The 23650-nt window shown below is 39.7% G+C and overlaps 1 protein-coding gene across 1 annotated transcript in view; it reads right to left on the bottom strand.

Moving 5' to 3' along the window:
* Nucleotides 1-4878: 4878 nt before the first annotated feature.
* The window catches only part of LOC126185006 (leucine-rich repeats and immunoglobulin-like domains protein 3), a 76180-nt gene continuing 57408 nt past the window's right edge, over nucleotides 4879-23650 (bottom strand). Inside the window, exons 12-13 of the mRNA XM_049927733.1 lie at nucleotides 23240-23566; nucleotides 4879-5659 (exon numbers count right to left, since the gene is read on the bottom strand). Of these exons, the coding sequence (XP_049783690.1) occupies nucleotides 5382-5659; nucleotides 23240-23566 (605 nt within the window). The 3' untranslated portion in view covers nucleotides 4879-5381. The remainder of the gene's footprint in view (nucleotides 5660-23239; nucleotides 23567-23650) is intronic.

Genomic DNA, 23650 nt, shown 5'->3' with positions numbered 1-23650 from the left:
AGTGATATATGGAAACCATAAGAAACCTAAATCTGGATGGCTGGACAGGAATCCGAATAGCCATCCTCTTGTACATGTGTCCTGTGTGTTACCACTGTGCATCCTCACTTAATAAATATTGCAAAAAGTGAAAGTAATTCAGGTAATGGAGACAGGAAAGGTTTTGAAAGTGAGAAGTAATTTTCTTAGGTTCAAAACTTAGTTATACAACTACCTATTACAAAACAAGAAAAAAACACAAACCTGTAGTACTGCTGTGCCTCAGTGGCTAAGTATCTGACTACACATCCAAAGGTTCAGACATGTGTTAAGTCTAGGATGTTTTCAGTTATTTAGTGTTTCTTTCAACTCTGCCAATGATTTGTATACTTGCAAACTACTACGTTGCAACATGGTAATGAGTCCTTGTCGACTTCCCTCCAATGGACAGTGTAAGTCTGTTCAGAAGTCAGAGAAAGAAAAGGTCATATGACTGTCAAGTGCTGTGGTGCTCAAATGGCACAAAGGACAGATTTAGTCAGTAAATGATCAGTAACTTATCAGAGAGGAAAAATTCTGCAAATTTTTGGATGTAGATGTGGATGAGGAAATAAACTCCAAGAAGCTCTTCTGACATAATGAGCAGTGCGTAATCATATATGAAAATTAAATATATTAAATAGGCCATATCTGATACAGCCCACACCATTACATGTTGTAAATATAATTTATAGATGTGTACAGACAATCACAAAGGAGACAATGAGCAGTGGATGGGCAATAAACTGGAATTTGAACAATATGACACCAATAATTACTTTCTTTTTCAGAAAATGTGCACATGCACATACATAGTAGTACCACATAACTGTTTATGGCCATGCTGACTATAAACTGACCCTTTTTACAAGATGAACACAATATTTCCATAGATTTCCTTATCTCTCTTGCTGAAATATCTGGTTTTCAAAAACCATGCAGGCGTAGATACCAAAACAGCTCACAAAATCAACAGGATTTTCTTCAGTGGTTTGAATAGGAAAGTGAACAACTCGTTGATCTACTGTGATTGGCAATGAAATTTGGGTGCCTACTAAACTCTCAAGATGAAATCATGTAGTGGTCACATTCCTCATTATCATCAGTGAAAAAATTTAAAATGGTTATTTCAGCACAAAAACTATTGGCCTCTGCCTTTCGGGACCATAAAGGGATTCTCCTCATTGAATTTGTGAAATGGAGGGAAACAATGTTGCAAGGTACTGTGAAACCCTAAGAAACTGTGGATGGTGATACAGAACAAAATAAGGGGAATGTTGAATGAAACGTGCATACTTTTTGCATGACAATGAACATCGACACACAGCCAACACCATAAAGCAAGTTTTGGCTTCATTCGACTGGAACATTGTCAACCAACCCGCTCACAGGCCTGATTGGGTACCTTCACCTTTCTGAAGCCTTCTGTTGAAGTTTTTCTACAGACAATGAGGTCGACAGTGCTGTCAAACAATGTCCCAAAAAGGTGGCAGGAGACTTTTTTGATAATAGTTATCAGAAAATTCATCCCTCGTCTCACAAAGTCCATTGAGAGCAAACGTGACTACGTCGGACAATAGTGCTTGGTGTACATCTGCGAATCTGTAAAATTTGATGAAAATAGTCTTTTTGATCTTTAAACAATTAAAAACTCTATCAGGACACGTCTCATAAGAATTTCTATTACAGAAAGGCTAAACTGAGACACTTATAAGAAGCTGAATGCATTTCTTATGTCTCCATATGTCGATGCTTGTGCATCTTTGTAATGCTCCCATGACACCCAACAAATTTTTCACAAACATAGCATTTTTCCCCTTCTTTTCTTATGCTTTAATTATTAGTGAAAGACTGCAGGTGGATGACCACCCGTTGCAGTAAGCGTGCTGTTTCTTCCACAGTTAAGTCACACCCACCCAGAACTATCGGTATCGTAATCAGCCTGGCATCTACTTTTTACCATTACATGATTTTTCACATTTAACCTATGCTGCTGCAAAGCAGTCTTATGATCATTTGTAAAAATAGGAGCCACTCATATTCCTTTCCTGTCACCTGTGTCAGTAAGCATCCGCTGGCCAAGACAGAGCAATAACAGGGAAGTAATCGATTTTGTGACAGTTCACAATTTTTTAACCAGAAGCAAGTTATGAGTTTCATCTGTGTGTCTTGGTAGTTTACTTTTTGAATTTCTGTGTGTTAATTTAATATTTAATAAACACAGTTCTAGCATTTTGGTCTGTGTCAGAAAATAAACCAATTTTGTAGTTTAGTTTTTGAATCTCTACATGTTAATCTAATTTACTAGAAACAGTTCTCGCATTTTTTGTCAATGCCTAAAGTAGAGTTTGCTAATGTGTGTCGATACTCCTTTGTCTGTCTGTGTAGTGTAGTTTTCCATGGTCTTTAGTATGGGTAGGGACAGTGATTGCTGTGCTCAGATGCAAGCAGAGTTGGTCATACTTTGCTCGAGTTGGTGACACTTCACTCTCAGCTCCAGGTTGTTAGCTTTGGTTATACACTTGAGGCTACAATGGATGGGCATCACTGTTGTGGGAATCCAATCGATGTCCAGCACAGTGCACGAGTCAACCTCTCACCAGTGGTTGAGTGGGAAGTCACCTAGGGGCCATGGAAGGTTGCGAAAGAGTTCCCAGGGTTGGAATATTAGGCCTCCGTGGTCAGCCTAGCAAACAGGTTACAGGTACTGTCTGTGCCTGACACTGTCCCTCAGCCAGATGCAGCTGTTTGTCCTATTCCAGAGGAAATTTCTCAGCCTACAAGATCCGGACAGTCACAGAGGGTGTTATTAATGGTAGCTGGGAAATCTAATGTTAGGCGTGTTATGTGGGGCCCCTTAGGGACACATATGTCAAGGAGGGGGAAGACCAGTGTGCACTCCATGTGCATACCAGATGGAGTCATTCCAGATGTGGAATGGGTTCTTCCACATGCCATGAAGAACACAAGGTGCAGCCAACTGCAGGCGGGGACTCACATAAGTACCAATGATGTGTGTTGCTTTGGATCTAGAGATTCTCTCTGGTTTCGAGCGGCTATCAGAAGTAGTAAAGTTTGCCACTCTTGCTTGTGAGATGAAAGCAGAGCTCACCATTTGCAGTATAGTCAAAAGAATGGATTGCGGATCTCGGACTTCTGGTACAGAGCCTAGTGGAGGGTCTGAATCAGAGGCTCAGGCAGCTCTAACCATGCAGGCTGGAGATTCTTCGACAAGTGCCATAGGATGGTGGGGTTTCAGGTTCTGCTAAATAGGTCAGCAGTCCATTACACACAGAAGGCACTTACACGAGTAGCAGGAGCTGTGTGGCATGGACTGGGTGGTTTTTTTAGGTTAGAGTGTCTTGGGGAAACAGAAGAAAAGGATTTAGTCTCAAAGGTTGCCAGTTGAACACAGGAAGGACGTAGATCTAGGAACCTTCGGTATAACAGTTGTAAACTGTTGTAGGTGTGTTGGGAAAGTACCAGAGCTTCAAGTGCTAATAGAAAGCAATGGTGTTCAAATTGTTATGGGCACTAAAAGCTGGAGATAAGTTCAGCTGAAATTTTTGTGAAAGACCTAACAATGTTCAGAAAGGATAAGCTAAATACAGTTGGCAGTAACATGTTTGTTGCTGTTAGAAGTAGTTTATCTTGTGGTGAAATTGAAGTAAATAGTTCCTGTAAGCTAGTGTGGGTAGAGGCCATTCTTGGAAATCAGAATAAAATAAACTGGATTCTTTTATTGATCTTCCAATTCAGATTATGTAATTGGTGAAAAGTTCAGAGAAAACTTGAGTCTAATTTCAGAGATTTATCTGACTCATACTATTACCGGTAGTGGTGACTTCAATTTACCCTCACTATGTTGGCAAAAAATACGTATTAAAATCCAGAGGTACACACAAATGAAATTATGCTAAATGCATTCCCTGAAAATTATTTCGAGCAAGTTCACGAGTCCACTTGAATAGTAAATGGTTGTGAAAACACACTTCATCTCTTAAACAGGAAAGAAAACAAGAAAACGCTACAAGGAAAGTGAACTGAAGACTGCATTTTATTGGCAGAACTTTTAGAAAATGCAACACATATGTTAGAGAGCGATTGGCTGTACTACGCTTGTCTGTCCTCTTTTGGAGCACTGCTGCATGGTGTGGTATCCTTACCAGATAGAATTAATAGAGTACATTCTGAAAGTTCACAGAAGGGTAGCAAGTTTTGTATTATCGAGGAGTAGAGCAGAGAGTATCACGAACATGATTTCAGGTGGACATAATTAAAACTAAGGCTTTTCTCATTGCTGTGTGACCTTCTCACCACATTTCAGACACCAACTTTCTCCTTCGAATCTGAAAATATTTTGTTGATGCCAACCTATGTAGGAAGAAACGATCATCATAATAAAATAAGGGAAATCAGAGCTGGCATGGGAAAAGATAGGTGTTTGTTTTTTCCGTGCACTTTTCGAGAATGTAATAATAGAAAATTATTACTGTGGTGGTTCAATGAACCATTGGCCAGGCACTTAGTGTGATTTGGAGAGTATCCATGTAGGTTTAGATAACACAGAATTTAAAGGAAAGCTAAAGGTCCAAGAAGTAACAAAATTAGCCACGTTGGCAAGATGAGCCTTAAAAAACTCCCCAGATCATTAATTTAAACCTTAAAGTAAATATCCTTACAACATTTTAGCAGGTACCTATGACAGGGTAATTCTGCAATATTACAGAAAAGTCAGTGAATCATGTTGCACAAAATCGTTTTGAAAGCACTGAGTTCGACAAAACATACAAAAAATTTTGTTCATAAATATTAGGTGTAACAAAGAATACACTTACACAAAAGAGCACACAAGAGTAATGATTCATCATATCAAAATACAATAAAAATATAATTACCAAATAAACTTAATATGTGAAGTATTTCAGGTGGAGTTACAAAGTTAAGACTGTAACAAAATACATTCTTTTCATTTAATAAACAATTAATACACACAACACAGCTCATGTAATATTTATATTTCTATACATCAAACTTAATTTTTGTAGCATTTATTTAACAAATATTTCACAAGCAATATATTTTATCTGGCATTGTACACTTTATACATAAATTACATTTCAGTGAAATTAGGACACACAGTTACACATTTATCTGTGTATAACTTGCCTACATAATAGTCTGATTTCAAAACACCAGTCAGTAGAGTTTAAAACAACTCTCTTAAAGAAATAACACAGCATTCACAACAAATGCAATTAACATATTTTGTCATATCACATTCTTTCATTAAATGAGAAGAACATTCATAACTCACAGTTAAAACAGTTACGTATGCACAGTACAGCAACCACTCACTACCGTTACTGGCTGTCACCTCCCACAGTATCCTCGGTATGAGTCTGTATATCGAGGGGCAGGCTACGATAGGAACATGAGTGGGGAACATCGGCAGCAGTAGATTCTCTACCAAAAGGAGCCGACCACCTCTGTGAGGAATTTGCGCTCACTTCCTTTGAATCTTGTGGCCTGTCATGATCAGTACGGTGCAACAAGCTGTGCAGCAGCAATGCACCACTCATTCCTTGTATAGCACAATTTGGCAGCAGAGAATTTGTGACACTTTCGTGCTCACTCACTTCTGGGAATGGAGAAGACATTTTTAAACAATTAGTAGTCCAGTGTTACAGCAATAATTATCTTACTATAGTATGACTAATAAGGTTGAAATCATTGGTTGAAAATTTATTTTATTGTGTTGTATCCACATATGGTTAAAATAAGATTCATTAAGTCAGTGGCTAACAATATCACACAAAAATGATTAAGTTACTATGCCAACAACACTCATGAAATCTATCAACAAAATTTAAAACAATACAACATATGGTAAATATGCTGCTGTGCTTATCTTTACATTTATTAATACAGTGGTAAAATCTCAAATTTATTTTGAACTACTTTTGTTCTATGTATCAAACAATATGTATTCTTACTTGTCACATCGTGTATGTCACTCAATTCTGATGATAGCTAATTGTGCACAATAGCTACTAAACACATTAAATTGGTCTACTTGGCAGTTAAATCTATGACTGTTACAAAACTTAACTAGCCTTTTCCCCATGTCTCCATTCATATACGCACGCAACGCACATATTGCAATCTTCTTCGGACCCCCACTCGCCTCTTCCTCCTACCTTGATCTGTTCATCTCCTACTCCCCACTCTCTTTGTCCATCTCCTCCACCCCCTCTTCTCCCCCTTCTTCCACTTTCACCTGCCTCTACACCTTTCACTTGTCTACTGCATCTCTCTCCTGCCCCTATCTCTGTCCTCCTCCCCCCCTCTCTATCTGGTCTATTTCATCCCCCCCCCCCAAAAAAAATCACTATCCATCTGCTCAGCTGTGCCCATATGCCCCCGCAAGGCATGCAGACACTAACGGCACAATATGCCTGTCATGAAGGGCAGCCTACATTTCAGGGAGTAGAAAACCCCATTTTGGCTGCATCTCTACTCCTATGACAGCTAGGACACACACAGTGCTGATTCTCATACAGCAAGTAGTATGTGCAACAAATTTGGTTGAAATCAATGTAGTGGTTTAAAAGGAAATGCTGGTCTCTCTCTCTCTCTCTCTCTCTCTCTCTCTCTCTCTCTCTCTCTCTCTCTCTCTCTCTCATTTCCTGCATCTTCAATTGTGTGTGTGTGTGTGTGTGTGTGTGTGTGTGTGTGTGTGTGTGTCCACCTCTCATCCCACCGTTTCTATCCACCCGATTCTGCCACCTTTCTCTCTCTTTGTCCATCTCGTCCTCCACACACTCTTCTCATCCCCTTCTCTCTGCTCAGCAGTGCCCATCCTTGTGTGTAGCCCCTACAAGGTGTGCTATTACTGCATGCACATGCTGCTCCACTTTATCTCTGACCATCACCTCCTACCTGCTTTCTCTGTCCATTGCATTATCTCCTTTTTCTTTTCGCTGTCTGTCCTCCCTGTCTGTCTATTTCCTCCTCCCCCTTAACCCCTCTCTCACTCTCCATCACTCCCACCCCCAAGCTCCGCATGTGTAGCTCCTGCAAGGCATGTCGATACAACACGCAGGGCAGCCTACATGTCTGTGATTTGTGTACCACCCTGGCCCATGCTGATGGCTACCTCCATGCGGCAGCATTACTCAATCACTGCTGGAGTACTGATTATTCTTTGTGTTTTACAGTCCCCGTTATGACACGTCGATAAAATGAATATTGCACTAAATTATTTTGGGACTGCTCTATTGAATGGACATATAACACTCTCCTTTTAAAACTCTTTGTTTGTGGTGGTAAATAAACTAATGCTTTCTGTTGACACTGAGTTGCATGATACATGTGACAAGCAGTATTTGTTTGAGCAGTCTCCATCTACACATTGCAAAACTGAAATTGCAAATATCTAAAGGATAACTTTTAGAAGACACACACTGTATAGCAGATTTGTAGCTGCAGAAGGCTGCATATTAGGAGTTTTTAATGCCTTGAATGCAAAATAAACACCACTGTGGGGTCACTTTGGCAATAACAAAATTATATCAGCTGAGGAAAAAAAATACATGTAGAGGAAAGAGAACAGTAGGAAACTATTTTGCAAATTTCTGATCTACATATACTACCGCAAAGAGGGCAAAAGCAACTACCAAAGTGTTCTAAGAATTTTAATCACATACTCAAACTTGAGAGCAACATTTCAGCTACTAACTGTAGTCCACAAAATGTACACTATATTCTGAATACAGTATGTACAATGACCAATTTCTGATTAGGGTACTCTATTTGTATTTAGTGTTTTTTTTTTTTTTAATCCTTCTGTTTTGCTTAAGTTATGAAGGGAGGAAGATCCAGGGTTTAATGACCCATTAAAAATTAATCATTGCATTCAGATTGAAAAAGGATGAAGCAAGACACATTGAAGCATTTGCCTGAAGTGATTTAAGGAAATCACAGAAAACCTGAATCTCGACAGAAATACAGATAGATTGATATTTGACCCCTGGTCTCCAGATTGTGAGTCCAGCATCTTAACCACTGGGCTGCTTGTGTTACAAATTTCCATTGACAATCGGTATATGAGAGACAGATCCACACTGAGTGAAGTTACAAAATGTAGTTGGCAATCATTGATTCGAATGATTTTTGGTGGCATGGGAATCTGCTTGTGGTGAGCAAATTGTTATTAACTGAGAATTATTTATCAACAGTTTATTACAGAATCACTGCATTTATTGTTCCTGATTTTAAAGCCTTAGCAGTAACAAATAAAAGTCAAAGGGCTTTATGAAACCATAATATTGCACTGAGATGTTCTCTGCGATTCTCCACCATTACTATTGTAGAACACTTGAGAACAGTGTCCAGAAAAGAAGTTTGATGCCACATTTTGCATTATTTCAAAAGTAACAGTATTTCTACAACTTCATCAGCAATTTACATCTAATGGAGTGGACAATGGAAGAATAATGGAGCAGGGAAAAAATGCTGATTGGAATAGCATGAAACGAAGTGAGCACATTGCTGAACAAGAATGCTGTTTCTGCTATCAATGTCACCTTCATGCATGGAAATACAATTCAAACCAATACAAATGCTACAAAAAAGGTTTTATTTGCACAGTTGTTCTCTGACAAGGGTGTAGTCAGTCATGAAAATAAAGGTTTCAGAAACCTTAAACATGAAATATGAGATAGTAATTGCTCAGTAACTTGGGATCTGATTTTATATTTTTTCCCAGTCATAAACTTCTTTCACAATACCCTTTTGACCAAACAAAATCAATATGTAAACTATCCATGCACTGAAGGTATACGTAAATCTGCATTTTCAGTGCAACGTGTCTTCAATCATGAATGAGATGATGAAGCTTGTATACAAAATCCAGAGTGTCACAACAACATCATTAGAACATTCTAATACTGTAATGAGACACAAAATGTCGAACACCTGTCTGTTAGTGACCAATCAGTCAAAACCACCACCAGATTGCTGTCACCTACATATTACGAGTTGTAGTTATCTTGAGGAAAATGCAACAGAACAGCAAACTATTTTCTTAGAGGCAACTGGGAGGTTTATGTCAACCTGGACAGTAAGCAACCATCTCCACATGATCAATTTGACCTCCAGGCATCCAAACACCATGGTGAGGTTGGTTGGTTTAAAAAAGAGGGGAAGGAACGAAAGGTGTGTGAGGAGGGTGGGCAAATGAACACTTGAAATGGAACCTGAATCAATGACATATGGCATCATTTACAAGTACATGACTAGCTATCATCTGATGCTCATTATAGAAGTGTGGAGAGGGAGCAGCTACCGATGGATATCTCAGGCATGCAGTATGCAGCCCCATAGTCTCAGCAGGGTGGTATGTCAGATGCCTCTCAGTGCTATAGAGGCCAATCTGGGGGCTGTGCACATTGAGACAGGATCATCTAGCTGATTGTTCAGGCCTACAGTCAGCATTTTGGAGACACGTCTGTTTTTCAAGACAATAATATGCAGGCATGCCATGCTCACTTCACACACACCTTCAACAAAAGGCAGGAATCAAGCAAATAGAAAAGTTTGTCATATCTGCTGACATAAACCCAATGAATATCCATCAGAAAAGTTGGGGCTTGCAATACAAAGTCGCAGAAACCCTCCTCAAACTTCAGGAGGGCTACCACCGAAGAGCAGGACAATATGAGGAGCAACTAATTATCACCTTCTGGGCAGCGTGACGAGGAGAATCTAAGCATGTTACAGTGCACAAGGTGGAGCAATGCAGTACTGAATGTTATCCAGATGCACAAAGATGTGCAGTTTTGGAGAGAGTACCTTTGTTAGACATTATTTAGTTTTATTTCACCAAAGTTATGTTTTTAGTTTAAGAAGTTTTGAATCTAAGCTCACACACTTTTGCAGATATGCAGGTGGTATAAAATTTCTTTTTTACTATAGAAATTCATGTCAAATGTGTTACATTAAATAATGCCACAATGAAAACCAGCTGAAAGCTGACTATACCCCATTCACTGAAACACGAGAGGGCCTGTAAGCACATCAAGGCACATCATCATAGAACTGCCACTGAGGGGTGAACAAGTCATGGTGAGCTTGCTCAGTGTGGCAATGTCCTTTGCAGGTATAAGCTTGTCAGTGTGTGTTGTTATACATAAGTAATTTTAGAATCTGAATGTAAGTTCATCTTAAAAGACATGTGAAAGACCAGTTGTTGATTATTAACATATGTACCCGTGTTTGTAATTACACTCAGCATTCACTGTTTCTGTGCCCATTCAATAGCATCACACAGTGTTTCCACCCCCCCCCCCCCAATTAGTAGCACATAAAAGTAAACTCATTGCGTCATCATCCACACAGATACAGCAATCGAGATCAACATGTCAGTTTTGAGTCAAACCAAAAAGCTATCAAAGAAGAAAAAAATAAAATAAAATACCATTACATCCTTCAGAGAAACATGTGGTCCTTAATGTGTGTAAAATGGAGCCGTTGTATCCAGAGCAGCCAATAACAGATACTCTTTTGAAAACAACTGCATCTACAAGTATTGGTCACTCTCTTTGAAGTCTCCCAAAACAGAAAAATCACAACAAAAGCTTTCCATGTCTTCGACAGAAGTGAGATACAAAGGGAAGAACATATATATATATATTTTTTTTTTAAATGAATTGCCAATGACTGACAAAATGCTAGCTGCCACAAATGAAGATCCAGATTTGGCCAATTTTCAGAGAACTAGGTTCTACAGATTATTAAGAGGCATTTACTAGTTGGACGAGACATTGTTAAACACAGGGCATACCCAAAGTAACATTTGGGTAGATAACAACATAAAATCCTCAAAACAAGTGTTTCCATCCCGAAACAAGGGTCCATTGGGTAAAGTAAAATGACTGATTAGCACACACATTGGGAGCAAAACGGGTATTGTCAAAAGCTGTTTGTCGATTTTTGAATCCAAGAAGAGTGGAGATTTTCATGAGGAGAGGTGTGCCAATACGGGGTTTTGAGATATTCTTCCTCCGCTACAGGAAAACACAGTTATGGTACTAGATGACGCACCATAGCATTCTCATAGAAAAAAAAGGTTCATAATTTGAATTCTAACACTCAAGATACACAAGAATGGCTAAAATCCTAAAATGTCACTTTTGAAGATAGTGTACTGATGAAAGGACTAATAGGTATCATTAAAGAAACACAAAGTTGTGCACAAAAAACATACCGTAGATGAAATGGCTAATAACAGGGAAAACTGTTCTTCAAATTCTTCCCTACCACTGCAAATTAAATGCTGCAGAGTTAGTTTGGGCCAGAATCAAACATTAAGGACATACAAAATGTCAGAGGTTAAAGAACTATTATAACAAGCAGTAAGAACACTGACTGCAGAAGAGTGGAACAAGTGTGTCCTTAATGTGATGGAAAAAGCTGGAACTCAAATGTGGAAATTAGTCAGCATTATAGAGGAGAGAGAAGAGCATTTTGTAATAAACTTGAATGACAATATTTCAAGTCTGACAGAATGAACTTAGTGTTTTTCCTTCTCTAATATTATTGTAACTGGTACTGTTACCAAAATTGCTTGTATCTGAATCTGCTATGCCACCTGTAGGTGTTTTATGCTTTATTTCATTACATTGCAGCCCAAGTTAATAATACAGGGTTTGATGAGCGACACATGCTCCGCTGTGACGTCAGCCTAGCGGCCAACTGCACATTGAGCGTGAAGGATTTTTGACCCCACTACACATCATGTGAACACTGAATGCTTTCACTAGAACAGGTAGTGGCTGGTCAACGAAACTGTTTCGGCTTCGTCCCAGCTCTCAATGAACTGACTATAAATGCAGCAGAAATGGAATACCTAAGACAGTATTGAATCCTCTGTCAAGTGACAAATTTATGCAAAGAAAAAAAGACACATAAATTATCCCTTTGTGTGTGTGTGTGTGTGGGGGGGGGGGGGGGGACCAAAGAAATTATAAATTTAAAACAGTTACAAAAACAGAATAAAACATTGACTATAAATTGAAGACATTATCAATACTATTATAGCCCAGAAAGAACTGGAAATAAAAATTCTGAGAACTGGAAAAAGTTATTTAATGGCAAGTACCAATATGACCATGGAGCTGCAGCTGTTGATGAGTAGGGAAATTAGGAAGAAACCAAGACTTGCAGCGACAGGAGGAAAGTTAGCAGGAGTTGAGATAACAGCAAACATTGTAGAAGACATTTACTTTGTGAACTCTAGAAGAGATATTGAGAGTCTTACGATTGGGGAAAATTATAAAATTACTGTTCAAACATAGGCATTACCTATGGAGGAACTGGCTTACTGTTGCATGTTGTTAACTTAATGCTAGACTTGTTTCAAACAACTTACAAGAATAAAGCTGCTCATATTTCAATAGGTAAACACCCAGTCATTTTCAAGGCACAAATTCAAAGACAGAATGCTGTGCAAGGAAATTTAAACCCTCATCAGGCGGGGCCTTGCTGAGCAAGAATCATAATACAGCGTAAGTGGAAGTATAATAAACACATCATAAAAAAGACTGGCCTCACCACACAACCAAAGATAACCAATGACAGAAGTTACTGATTGTGAATGTTAATTACCAACAGATGAGCAAGTAGCATTAACTCAGTCATTTGTAGTTTGGCCAGGGAGAGTGCAGCATTCCTCGCAGAATTTAAGAAAACACCTCCGTTTCTATAAGGCCACTTGCTAATTTAATCTCAACTGATTCATTAAGAACACTATCTCAATAGTTTGAAGTGCACACCAGAACCTCTGTGTTGTTATACTACATAGGATGACTGATACCAAGGTAGTGTTCTGTAATATCAGATTTGTTCTGACCAAAATATGATATGCCAAAGTTCATAGGATTCAGCAGACACCCACCTCATGCAAACCAAGATAATCCTTTACCAAACCTAAAAGGGTCCTAATCTTAGGTGGAGGTCAAATAACACACATCACTGTTTTTCTGCAAAATAAGACCAATCCTGTTGGAAATGCTACTTGCATATGGCAAAAAGGCTATAGATTTTAAGTGTCATCTTGCTATTTTCATCACTTATCCAGTTCACGGTTGGTCAATAGCACAATCCACATCTGATCTGTGTTTCATATAACCATCTGGTGAAAGGTGAATTGGAGTGGGATAATTCGGCTGCAAAATTTCAGAGTCTGAGATGATGTGGGTTCTGTGAACCAAGGTATGAAGTACCCCCTCATGCTGAGCCAGATGGTGGCAACTATCATCCTGAAGGGGGTAGGAGGGAGGGGGGGGGGGAGGAGAAGACGGCGAGAGTTGTCTTCATATAAATATTATGCCCCAAACACCACCAACCTTTCTCCTGATAAACACATAAAGGAAAGGAGGGCCGCCATCCTTTTTATCTATATAGGGAGCCAAACAACAAATGTATTGTTCATGTATATTTAAAAAAGCATGGAATTGTTAATGCCACCAACTCCAGAGCATGTTCCTTGATATCTTCTATGAACATATTAGCAATAATATGTGACAGAGGGCTCCCCATCACAATTGCACCTGTCCTTGGTCACTGAATAAAAAGTAAGAAGAGGTCAACACAATGGCAGTTACCCATGACAACTCAGGCAGAGGAATATGAGCGAAGAGAAAGACGACCAAACCAACATAGAAAATTCACCGAGTTCCTAATGTGATGAACACACTGAGCTACTAGCAGTCTCAACAGAGTAGCAATATGCGTTGCACTATGGAGGTGGAAAAGAACTGTTGCTTTCCCTTCCTTGATGTGTTAGTCCCAGGGGAGGTTGCTGATATGTTGGGACATACTATTTATAAGAATCCAACTCACACTAATTTGTATCTTCAGGTGATTAGTTGTCAGCATCTGGCTCATGTAAAAGGGTACCTCGTACTTTGGTACATAGGGCCCATGTCATCCCATACTGACAGTTTGTCAGCTGAGTTAACCCATCTCAAAGTAACTTTTCACCAGAATAGTTGTAGTGAAAGACATTGGATGAGCATTGCACTATCGAGCAACTGTGAACTGGGTGAGCGACGGAAATAGTGAGGTGGCATCTAAATCTATGGTCTCTTTGCCTTATGCAAGTACCATTTCCAACAGAATCTACTCTACATACATACTCTGCAAGTCACCGTATGCTGCGTGGTGGAGGGTACCTTGCACCACTGCTAATCAGTTCCTTTCCTGTTTCACTCAAAAATAGAGCAAGAGAAGAAAGACTGTCTATACGCCTCCTTACAAGCGCTAATTTCTCTTATCTTACGTTTTTGGTCCATACGCAAAATGTACGTTGGTAGCAGTAGAATTGTTCTTCAGTCAGCTTCAAATGTCAGTTCTCTCAATTTGCTCAACTGTGTTTCTTGAAAAGGTCACCTTCCCTCCAGGGATTCCCATTTGAGTTCCCAAAGCACCTCCGCAATCGAACCCACTAGTAACAAATCTAGCAGCACGCCTCTGTATTGCTTTAAGGGCTTCCTTTAATCCGACCTAGTTGGGCTCCCAAACACTCAAACAGTACTCCAGAATGGGGTCACATTAGTGTTCTATATGCTGTCTCCATTACAAATGACTCACACTTTCCCAAAATTCTCCCAATATATCAAAGTCTACCATTCGCCTTCCCTACTATAGTGTTTGCACACTCGTTTCATTTCCTATCACTTTGAAACATTACACCTAGATATTTAATCAATGTGACTGGGTCGAGAAGCACATTACTAATACTGTATTCACACATTACAGGATTGTTTCTCCTACTCATATAGATTAACATATATTTTCTTACATTTAGAGCAAGCTGCCACTCATCACACAAACTAGAAATTTTATTGTGTCATCTTGCATCCTCCTACAGTCACTCAATTATGACATCTTCTGGTACACCACATCATCATCAGCAAACAGCTGCAGACTGCTGCTCACCCTTCCTATCAAATCATTTATGTATATAGAGAATAAGAGCATTTATCACATTTCCAAGGGGCAGTCCTGACAATACCCTTGTCTCTGATGAACACTCACTGTCGAGGACAACGTCCTGGGTTCTATTACTTAAGAAGTTTTAAAGCCACTTTCATATCTGGGAATCTACTCCGTATGTTCATACCTTCATTAACAGTAAGGTATCATGTCACATGCTTTTAAGAAATCTATGAACACGGAATTTGCCAGTTGCCTTATATCCATGGTTCACATGATATCATGTAAGAAAAGGGCAAGCTGAGTTATGCGTGAGTGATGCTTTCTAAATCCATGATGATTTTTGAACAAAGACTTTTCCACCTCCAGGAAATTTATTATACTTCAACTGAGAATATGTTCAAGAATTCTACAAAACAAATCTATGTTAAGAATATTGGCCTGTAGTTTTGTGGGTCCATTCTTTTACCTTTATTATGTACACGAGTCACCTGCACTTTTTTCCCCATCTCTTGGGACTTTTTGCTGGGTGAGAGATTCATGTTATGCAAGCTAAGTAAGGGGCCAATGCTGTAGAGTACTCTTTATAAAATTTGATTTGTATTCCATCCTGACCTGGTGCCTTATTCATTATCAGCTCCTTCTCTATGCCAGCGCTTCCATTACAATGTCCTCCATATGGGAATCTGTGCAATGACCAACTGACTAAGTTTGTATGATCCTCCTGTGCGAACGATTTCTTAAATACAAAATTTAAAACTTCATCTTTCCTTTTGCTATCTTCCATTACCACACCAGACTGGCCAATGAGCGACTGTATAGAAGCCTTTGGACTGCTAAGTGATTTTAAGTAGGACCAGAACATTCTTGTGTACTCAGCTAGATCCTTTACTAAGGTATGACGGTGTAATTGTTGTAGGTTTTGCGCATCCATCTACTTGGAGATGCATGAATCTCTACTAAGACTTTGGCTGAGACTCTCTACTCGGCTCTAAACCAAAGGACCCCAATCAACCCTGGGAAAAATGCTGCAAATTGTGAGCTCTACTTGCACCCTGCATGTGAGACCAGCAGCCTTCACTACTTCTGCCAGCTACTCGCATGAACTCAGAATGGCCTCAGTACCCAAGCGACAGGCGTCACTGGTGCTGAAATGAGCCACAACTTGCAGATAAGGCCTCCTCCACATCTTGTATGAGCCCCCAACCCCCTCCAATCCCAGCAGACATACTGAGTGCACATTGTCTTTCTTTCTGGCCCTGAACACATGGGGCTCCATTACACACTAAACACTGGAGCTTCCAATAACTAATACTCTTGATACTAGTTGGTTATATTCTGCAGAAACATGGTGTGAAGTGCATTTCCTGACTACCACCTACGATTAGCAATCTTTTAGAGTCTGTAATGGATGATATGAGCCTCGTTTACATAAGGTGGGTGTCTACTGTATTCTGTGCAGGAATAGCATGTAATACATTGGTCAGACCATCAAGACCATGAAGGACAGAGTATAGAGCATAAAGGTCACACACACTAACAACTGCTCAGCAAAACTGATATTACAGAACACTGCCTTGGTATCTGTCATCTATGTGAACATTTTATATGTCTGGAAAAAGAACAAGTTTCATAATGCAAAACAAGCTGACAGTAATACTGAAGAGCTGAGCTAACGTAAGGGGGGGGGGGGAGAGGGAGAAGGAGAGAGGGAGAGAGAGAGAGAGGGAGGGAGGGAGGGGATGGTGGGGAGGGAGGGAGGGGATGGTGGGGAGGGAGGGAGGGGATGGTGGGGAGGGAGGGAGGGGATGGTGGGGAGGGACGGATGGAGGGAGGGAGGCAGGGAGGGAGGGGATGGCGGGGAGGGAGGGAGGCAGGGAGGGAGGGGATGGCGGGGAGGGAGGGAGGCAGGGAGGGAGGGGATGGCGGGGAGGGAGGGAGGCAGGGAGGGAGGGAGGGAGGGGATGGCGGGGAGGGAGGGATGCAGGCAGGGAGGTAGGGATGGGGGAGGGAGGGAGGGAGGGAGGGAGGGGGGTAGGTAGGGAAGATTCAGTAATGACTGAGTTACTACTACTAACTACTACTATCACCACCACCACCACTATTGCGTAATATTTAAGGAAGATGTAAGTAGCATTCTTAGGTACAAAATAATGAAATACTTAGAGGGGAAAATATTAAATTAGAGCAGGAATGTTAACCACTCACAAGAAGAACGGAAAATTTTGACTTTTACAGGAAAGATAAAAGTTGTAGTTGCCTAATATTCATCACACTCTTGCTTATCATCAAACAAGATTCAAAGAAAAAGGGTGAGGTGATTGTTATAGTCACCTTAGCTTATTGCAGGTATTCAGATTTACAGAGGTAACCTAAACATTCGAATATCACTTTTAAAGATTGTAAGAATGAGCATGGCAGTAATGGGTGTAAGTAGAATACTAATTGCTGGTAATATTTTACTACAGAGAAACAGTGTCTACTACAAACACGGGAAAACCACAATCACAAATGATATTTTGTCTGGAATGGACTGCTTTCTGAGGGCTGCAACTAATAAATAGGGAAAAAGTCACAATATATTGTGTCAACTGCACTTTATTTACATTCATGAAACAATGAGACTGCATAAAATGCATATAAAACACAAAGAAGTCCATCTATTGATGTGGAATGAGACCTGGAATGTGCAGTAGATATTAATACACTGTTGCTGATGCAGACTAAAGTTGTTATTTGAATATGATCAGAATGCAAAAGTAAGAAAAACTTGTAAGCATAGGTAGGCCAAAATAATACTGGTACACAGCCAACTCAATTCCATTAAATTACTCGTGAACAGGTACTCAGCAATGAGAACTATTTGCACACGCTACAATGCGGTGGCCCCAAGAAGCTTGAAATTTGGTCATCAATCCAAATATCAGATCAAACTTCATAGTATGTTACGAGGTGTTACCCAAAATATCCAAGAATTTCATTGTACTGATCAAGCCAGTAGTAGTGTGGCATTTTGCCTCTAGATGTCTCTATGTACATGTCTCAGCTACTGCGGCAATAAGGTTGCATCACCTTTGGCACATGCAGTTGTGAGTTTTAGTGGTGCGTGTCAAGGCATATTTCAATGCTTCTGTGAATTGTAAACTGGATAATGTGAAGGAGCAACTGATTTGCATTAAATTCTGTTTCACGTCGAAGAAAACTGCAGCTGAAACACACTGCCCACTGACAGAGGCAGTTGGTGAGAGTGCATTGAATCACACAAGAATATTTGAGTGGTTTAAATGCTTTAAGGAAGGTCGAGAATCTGTGAAAGATGACAACCATTCTGGTCAAGTGTCAAGATGAACAACATTGGAAATGATCATAAAAGTGGATTATGTGATTCACAAAGAGTGAAGGCAGACAATTCATGATGTTTGTAACAGACTTGGGCTGTTGTACGGTACACGTCAACGAATTCCAGCTGATGAACTGAACGTCAGACGAATTGCAGCAAGGTTTCTTCCTTGCCTTCTCAACATCGGCCAACAAAACCTCAGGATTCAGACATGCAGTTAGCTGCAACAAAGAGTCTGAAACTGTCCAAAATTCCTATCTAGACTCATAACAGATGATGAACCTCAGTTCTACAGTTATGACACTGAAACAAAGCACCAATTATCACAATGGGAAACACCATCTTCTACCATGCCGAAAAAAGCTCAATAAGTCTGAAGCAAGATGAAGACAATGCTGATCATTTTTTTCGACATTCAGGGAATAATGCATAAAGAGTTTGTTCCACCTGGTCAGACTGTCAACGGGTAGTTTTAATGTAAGGTTTTGAGGTAACTGATAGAAAATGTTTAGTGCAAATAACCAGAGTTGTGGAGATACAAAGATTGGTTTGTGCACCATGAAATGCACGTGTGCACAGCTTGCCGACTGTAAAAAACATGACACTGGTCCCCCACCCTCCCTACTTGCCAGACCTAGCCCCGTGTAACTTCTACCTGTTCCCAAAAATGGAAATCATGTTGAAAAGGCGATGTTTTGACTCAACTGAAGATGTCCTGGTGGAATCGCAACGGATTCTGAACAGTCTTCAGCCTGTGGACTTCCAGGAGTGCTTCTAAAAATGGGAACATTGCTGGGATCATCGCATACATGTTCGAGTTTATTATTTTGAAAGTGATGAAGGACATCAGGGTGCAAGAACTGTTTCTCATTTTCAGAATGAAATCCTCGAACATTCTGGGTAGGACCACATACTAGCTAGCCATGGCCCTGATAAGCTCTCGCCTTCTCCGAAACTGTAAACCTGTTAAACGTGGTATATTAACCACATTATACTGTTTTAAGACATAGAACAATGTTCCATATACAAATTCTTTATATGACAAAAATTTTGAGAATTATGATAAAGCACAAGTACAAACTGCTAAAGATAATTTTTAAAACATACTGTCGGTTTATACCTCCAATCTGTTGCAACTGAGGAATGAAGATTTCTAGGTTTGATGAGGGAGGTTGGGGTGGGGGGTTGAGGTTTGTGAGTCTGGGGTTAAAGATTCACTGGTACCGAGTTGATCATAGACTACACACAAGCTCGGATTTGGCAAATGTGTGGAAGTAAATTGGCAGTTTCCCTTCCAAAGGACTCATTCTGGCATTCGCCTCAAGTAATTTATGGAAAGCAATCCAGCTGGTCTCTGATTTTGAGTCTAGAGTCTTATTCACTCCACCACCACACACAGCACAACTGGGCTCATGGAGCATGAAATAGCAGAGGGCGAACATGGCCCAACTATCTGTTGTGGATAATACAGGGTGATTCAAAAAGAATACCACAACTTTAGGAATTTAAAACTCTGCAACGGCAAAAGGCAGAGCTTAGCACTATCTGTCGGCGAATTAAGGGAGCTATAAAGTTTCATTTAGTTGTACATTTGTTCGCTTGAGGCGCTGCTGACTAGGCGTCAGCGTCAGTTGATGCTAAGATGGCGACTGTTCAACAGAAAACTTTTTGTGTTATTGAGTACGGCAGAAGTGAATCGACGACAGTTGTTCAGCGTGCATTTCGAACGAAGTATGGTGTTAAACCTCCTGATAGGTGGTGTATTAAACGTTGGTATAAACAGTTTACAGAGAATGGGTGTTTGTGCAAAGGGAAAAGTTCTGGACGGCCGAGAACGAGTGATGAAAATGTAGCACGCATCCAGCAAGCATTTGTTCGCAGCCCAGGAAAATCGACTCGCAGAGCTAGCAGAGAGCTGCAAATTCCACAATCAACTGTATGGAGAGTCCTACGAAAAGGGTTAGTTATGAAACTACCCGAGGCGATGGATCGGCCGCCAGGCAGCCCGTGACAGAGCACTTCATCACTGGCCTCCAAGAAGCCCTGATTTTTTCTTATGGGGGTATGTTAAGGATATGGTGTTTCGGCCACCTCTCCCAGCCACCATTGATGATTTGAAACGAGAAATAACAGCAGCTATCCAAACTGTTACGCCTGATATGCTACAGAGAGTGTGGAACGAGTTGGAGTATCGGGTTGATATTGCTCGAGTGTCTGGAGGGGGCCATATTGAACATCTCTGAACTTGTTTTTGAGTGAAACAAAACCTTTTTAAATACTCTTTGTAATGATGTATAACAGAAGGTTATATTATGTTTCTTTCATTAAATACACATTTTTAAAGTTGTGGTATTCTTTTTGAATCACCCTGTACATTGTCAGTGGCTACTACAAATATGGTGAGACTGAAAATATATTTCCAAGGGTGCCATTCTATTACTGGATTTTCTTTGGTTTGATGCCACTGATTCAATACTAGAAAATTGTCAGGCGAGGAGGAACTATGAGAAGATAGGAAGACACCCTTCAAAGGTCAAACAATATTAAACTACGATGTAGTAGATTTATATCTACAACTGCAATCTTGCATTGACCATTCAGAGGGTATATAGCGTACTGGGATCATTTTCCTCTTTTCTTGCTCAGTTCCCAAACGGTATAGAGGTACAAAAATTGCCTGTGGCCTTCTGAACAAGTCTTAATTTCATCAACTTTGCCACTGTGTTATAAGAGACCTCAAGATTAAAAAATATACTTCTGAGAGTTGACCAAGTAGCAAAGACTGCTGTTTTACTGCCCCCCATGTTTAAGATTGTTGAGAGTGGAATGATACCTTTTGAACCCATAGTAAAACTAACTAAATAGCCCCCAATATTGTAGAACATAGGTTAGATGACAGTTCTAGTACCTTTCACACACAGCTACTGATGGTAATACTCTAACTGGTGTTGTTCATTCCTTGTCAGAGTAGGTGTGACCAAAACTGCCTCTGTGTACGAACCACAACAATTACCACTCGGCAACATTCTATTAAAAGTATTTCCCACATCTCATTTTTCAGGAGTTGTACCCTGAAAGAAAATGCAGTATCTAGCTCCCACATGAAGAATGGCTAGTTGTTTCTTTTCAGTGTTGGAAATGAAAGTCCCAGAAGCAAAAAGCTAAATCCTTCTATTAAGTGGGAGCAACTGTTTGGATATTTATTATGCAGAGGACAGCTGTGGTGAAGCAGTATAAAACATTCATTCAATGGCCACTCCGCAACTGGCTCTGTTCCTGTCGAAATCATTATTTTAGTGCAGGCTATGTCCTGCGATCATATGAATGTCGTTAAGTTTAAACATTGTCTCCCGCAGACAGAAATGTGGAGAATTATCTTGTGTTATTAGTTTATGTTTCTCCGTGTGTTCTAAATCATTTTTGTTGCAGTGCAGTGTAGAACGCACTCTATCATTTAGTTTCAACGCTGTGTGTTTCTCTCTTCACTTCATGCAGACACAGCCTTAGTATCGTTAATGTCAGAGAGAATTAATGTTCTGACACTGAACTACACAGGATCATCATTGTCATTATTATTATCATCATCACCATTTTACCACCCCCCTGCTGCCGCCATCATAACTTTTGTTATCGTTATTCCTTGCAATGGAGCAGCCAGCATAAAATAAAGACTGGGATACAAGCCAGCATAAAATACAGACTGGGAAATGTCGAGCCCTGAATTTACATTTTGTAAAACTGCTATATTTTGTAGATGTATAGTTTTTTTAACTGACCAACAACTGGCATTTAGTACAAAGTTTACGATAGAACTCGTATATGCAGTTTTATTCTATCTTTGCAGCTTGCTTTTATGTGGAAATATCTGTCTTTACAACTAGATTTTTCATAAGTGACGCAAATTACATGGCAAATGTTGGAAGCTATTTTGACTTACTCATTTTCTATGTCTCAAGGTCATACAATTTCCTATTAACTACAGAATCTTTTTCTCTTCTAGAGCCAGTAAAAATTTCTGGCTCTGCACTAGGTGCTTTGTAGGACAATTAATGCATATTTGCTATAAATGGAATGTACGCTGATCATGGCATCTGTGCCGAAATTCTCCCAATTCGTATTTTATAAGTCTTTTTGTATGGTTATACTTCACATTTCCATTGCCTCACAGAATTTCAAGAAAAATGACCATATTTTAGCATGATAAATCAAGATTTTAAAGTATTACCGGAAAATCATACAGATGAAGGTTCTTCTTGAATTAGCTGTTTTCACTAGTTCATCACTGAGCAGCTTCATTATGTCTTGTGTAAACCGCTTAATCTCTTACATTTATTGGAGATCTAATATTACAGAACCGTGCGCCTGAGAATAATCAGTACAGTCAAAGATTTTCTATTTGGTTCTTGAGTACTAATGTGTATGTCTTAAGTCTAAAGGGTTGAGCCACAGACTATAAGAGGAGCTGTGATGAACTTTCCTATCAAGATACTGCATACTTAATTGCAGTCATTATGTGCCAGTTTCTATGATCGACAAACATGATATCCAATCTTCACAATTTCACATGTCTATCTTCTTTATTCAAACTATCGATTATCATGTATTACCACAGTATTTGAATGGTCCAATTAGTAAAATATTTGTATATTACCTTTCAGCATTTTGGCCAGTATGCTGTGAACGGGAATATAAGTTGTGTTTGGCCATTAAATGGAATTTACCATTTAAAGGGATAATGTAAATTTTATACTTCAAGTGATAATGGTCTGTTGTTGAACCACATATTTCTTACATCAAGTGAAGCATTAGTATTATATTAAATGTAGCGTAACTGTTAACACCTATATTTATAGTCACGAAATGTACACGTTTACAACTTACCTTCTAGAGCTACAGCGTGCCCATTCTCTAACAGGAAATCATCACTACTACGCTTTGCAGAATCACCTGTGCCACTATCTTTATCACTTGACTGTTCTGATGTTACATCAATATAGAGATTGGGAACAGAACCTCTGCAGTCCGGATGTGACCGCAAAAGTGTGCTCGGATAAGGACAGGCATCATTTCCGGCTTCCATTAAACCCATTCTTTTACGTGTATGATAGATAATGACAACCCAAATCACCGAAGTCCCAACTGCACAACACACCACAGTTATTATGATGATTCCTGTTATATCACCATCTGTCACACCAACAGCAGATGCTAAAAAGAAATGTATATATCAATTCATTGTATGAAACAATAAAAAATCACATTACCTAAAATTTTCTGGTTCTTGTACCACAA

This window comes from Schistocerca cancellata, chromosome 4 (assembly GCF_023864275.1).
Source record: "Schistocerca cancellata isolate TAMUIC-IGC-003103 chromosome 4, iqSchCanc2.1, whole genome shotgun sequence".
Taxonomy (NCBI): Eukaryota; Metazoa; Arthropoda; class Insecta; order Orthoptera; family Acrididae; genus Schistocerca; species Schistocerca cancellata.
Note: the sequence above shows the minus strand (reverse complement) of the source record. Positions and strands in the feature narration are given on the sequence as shown.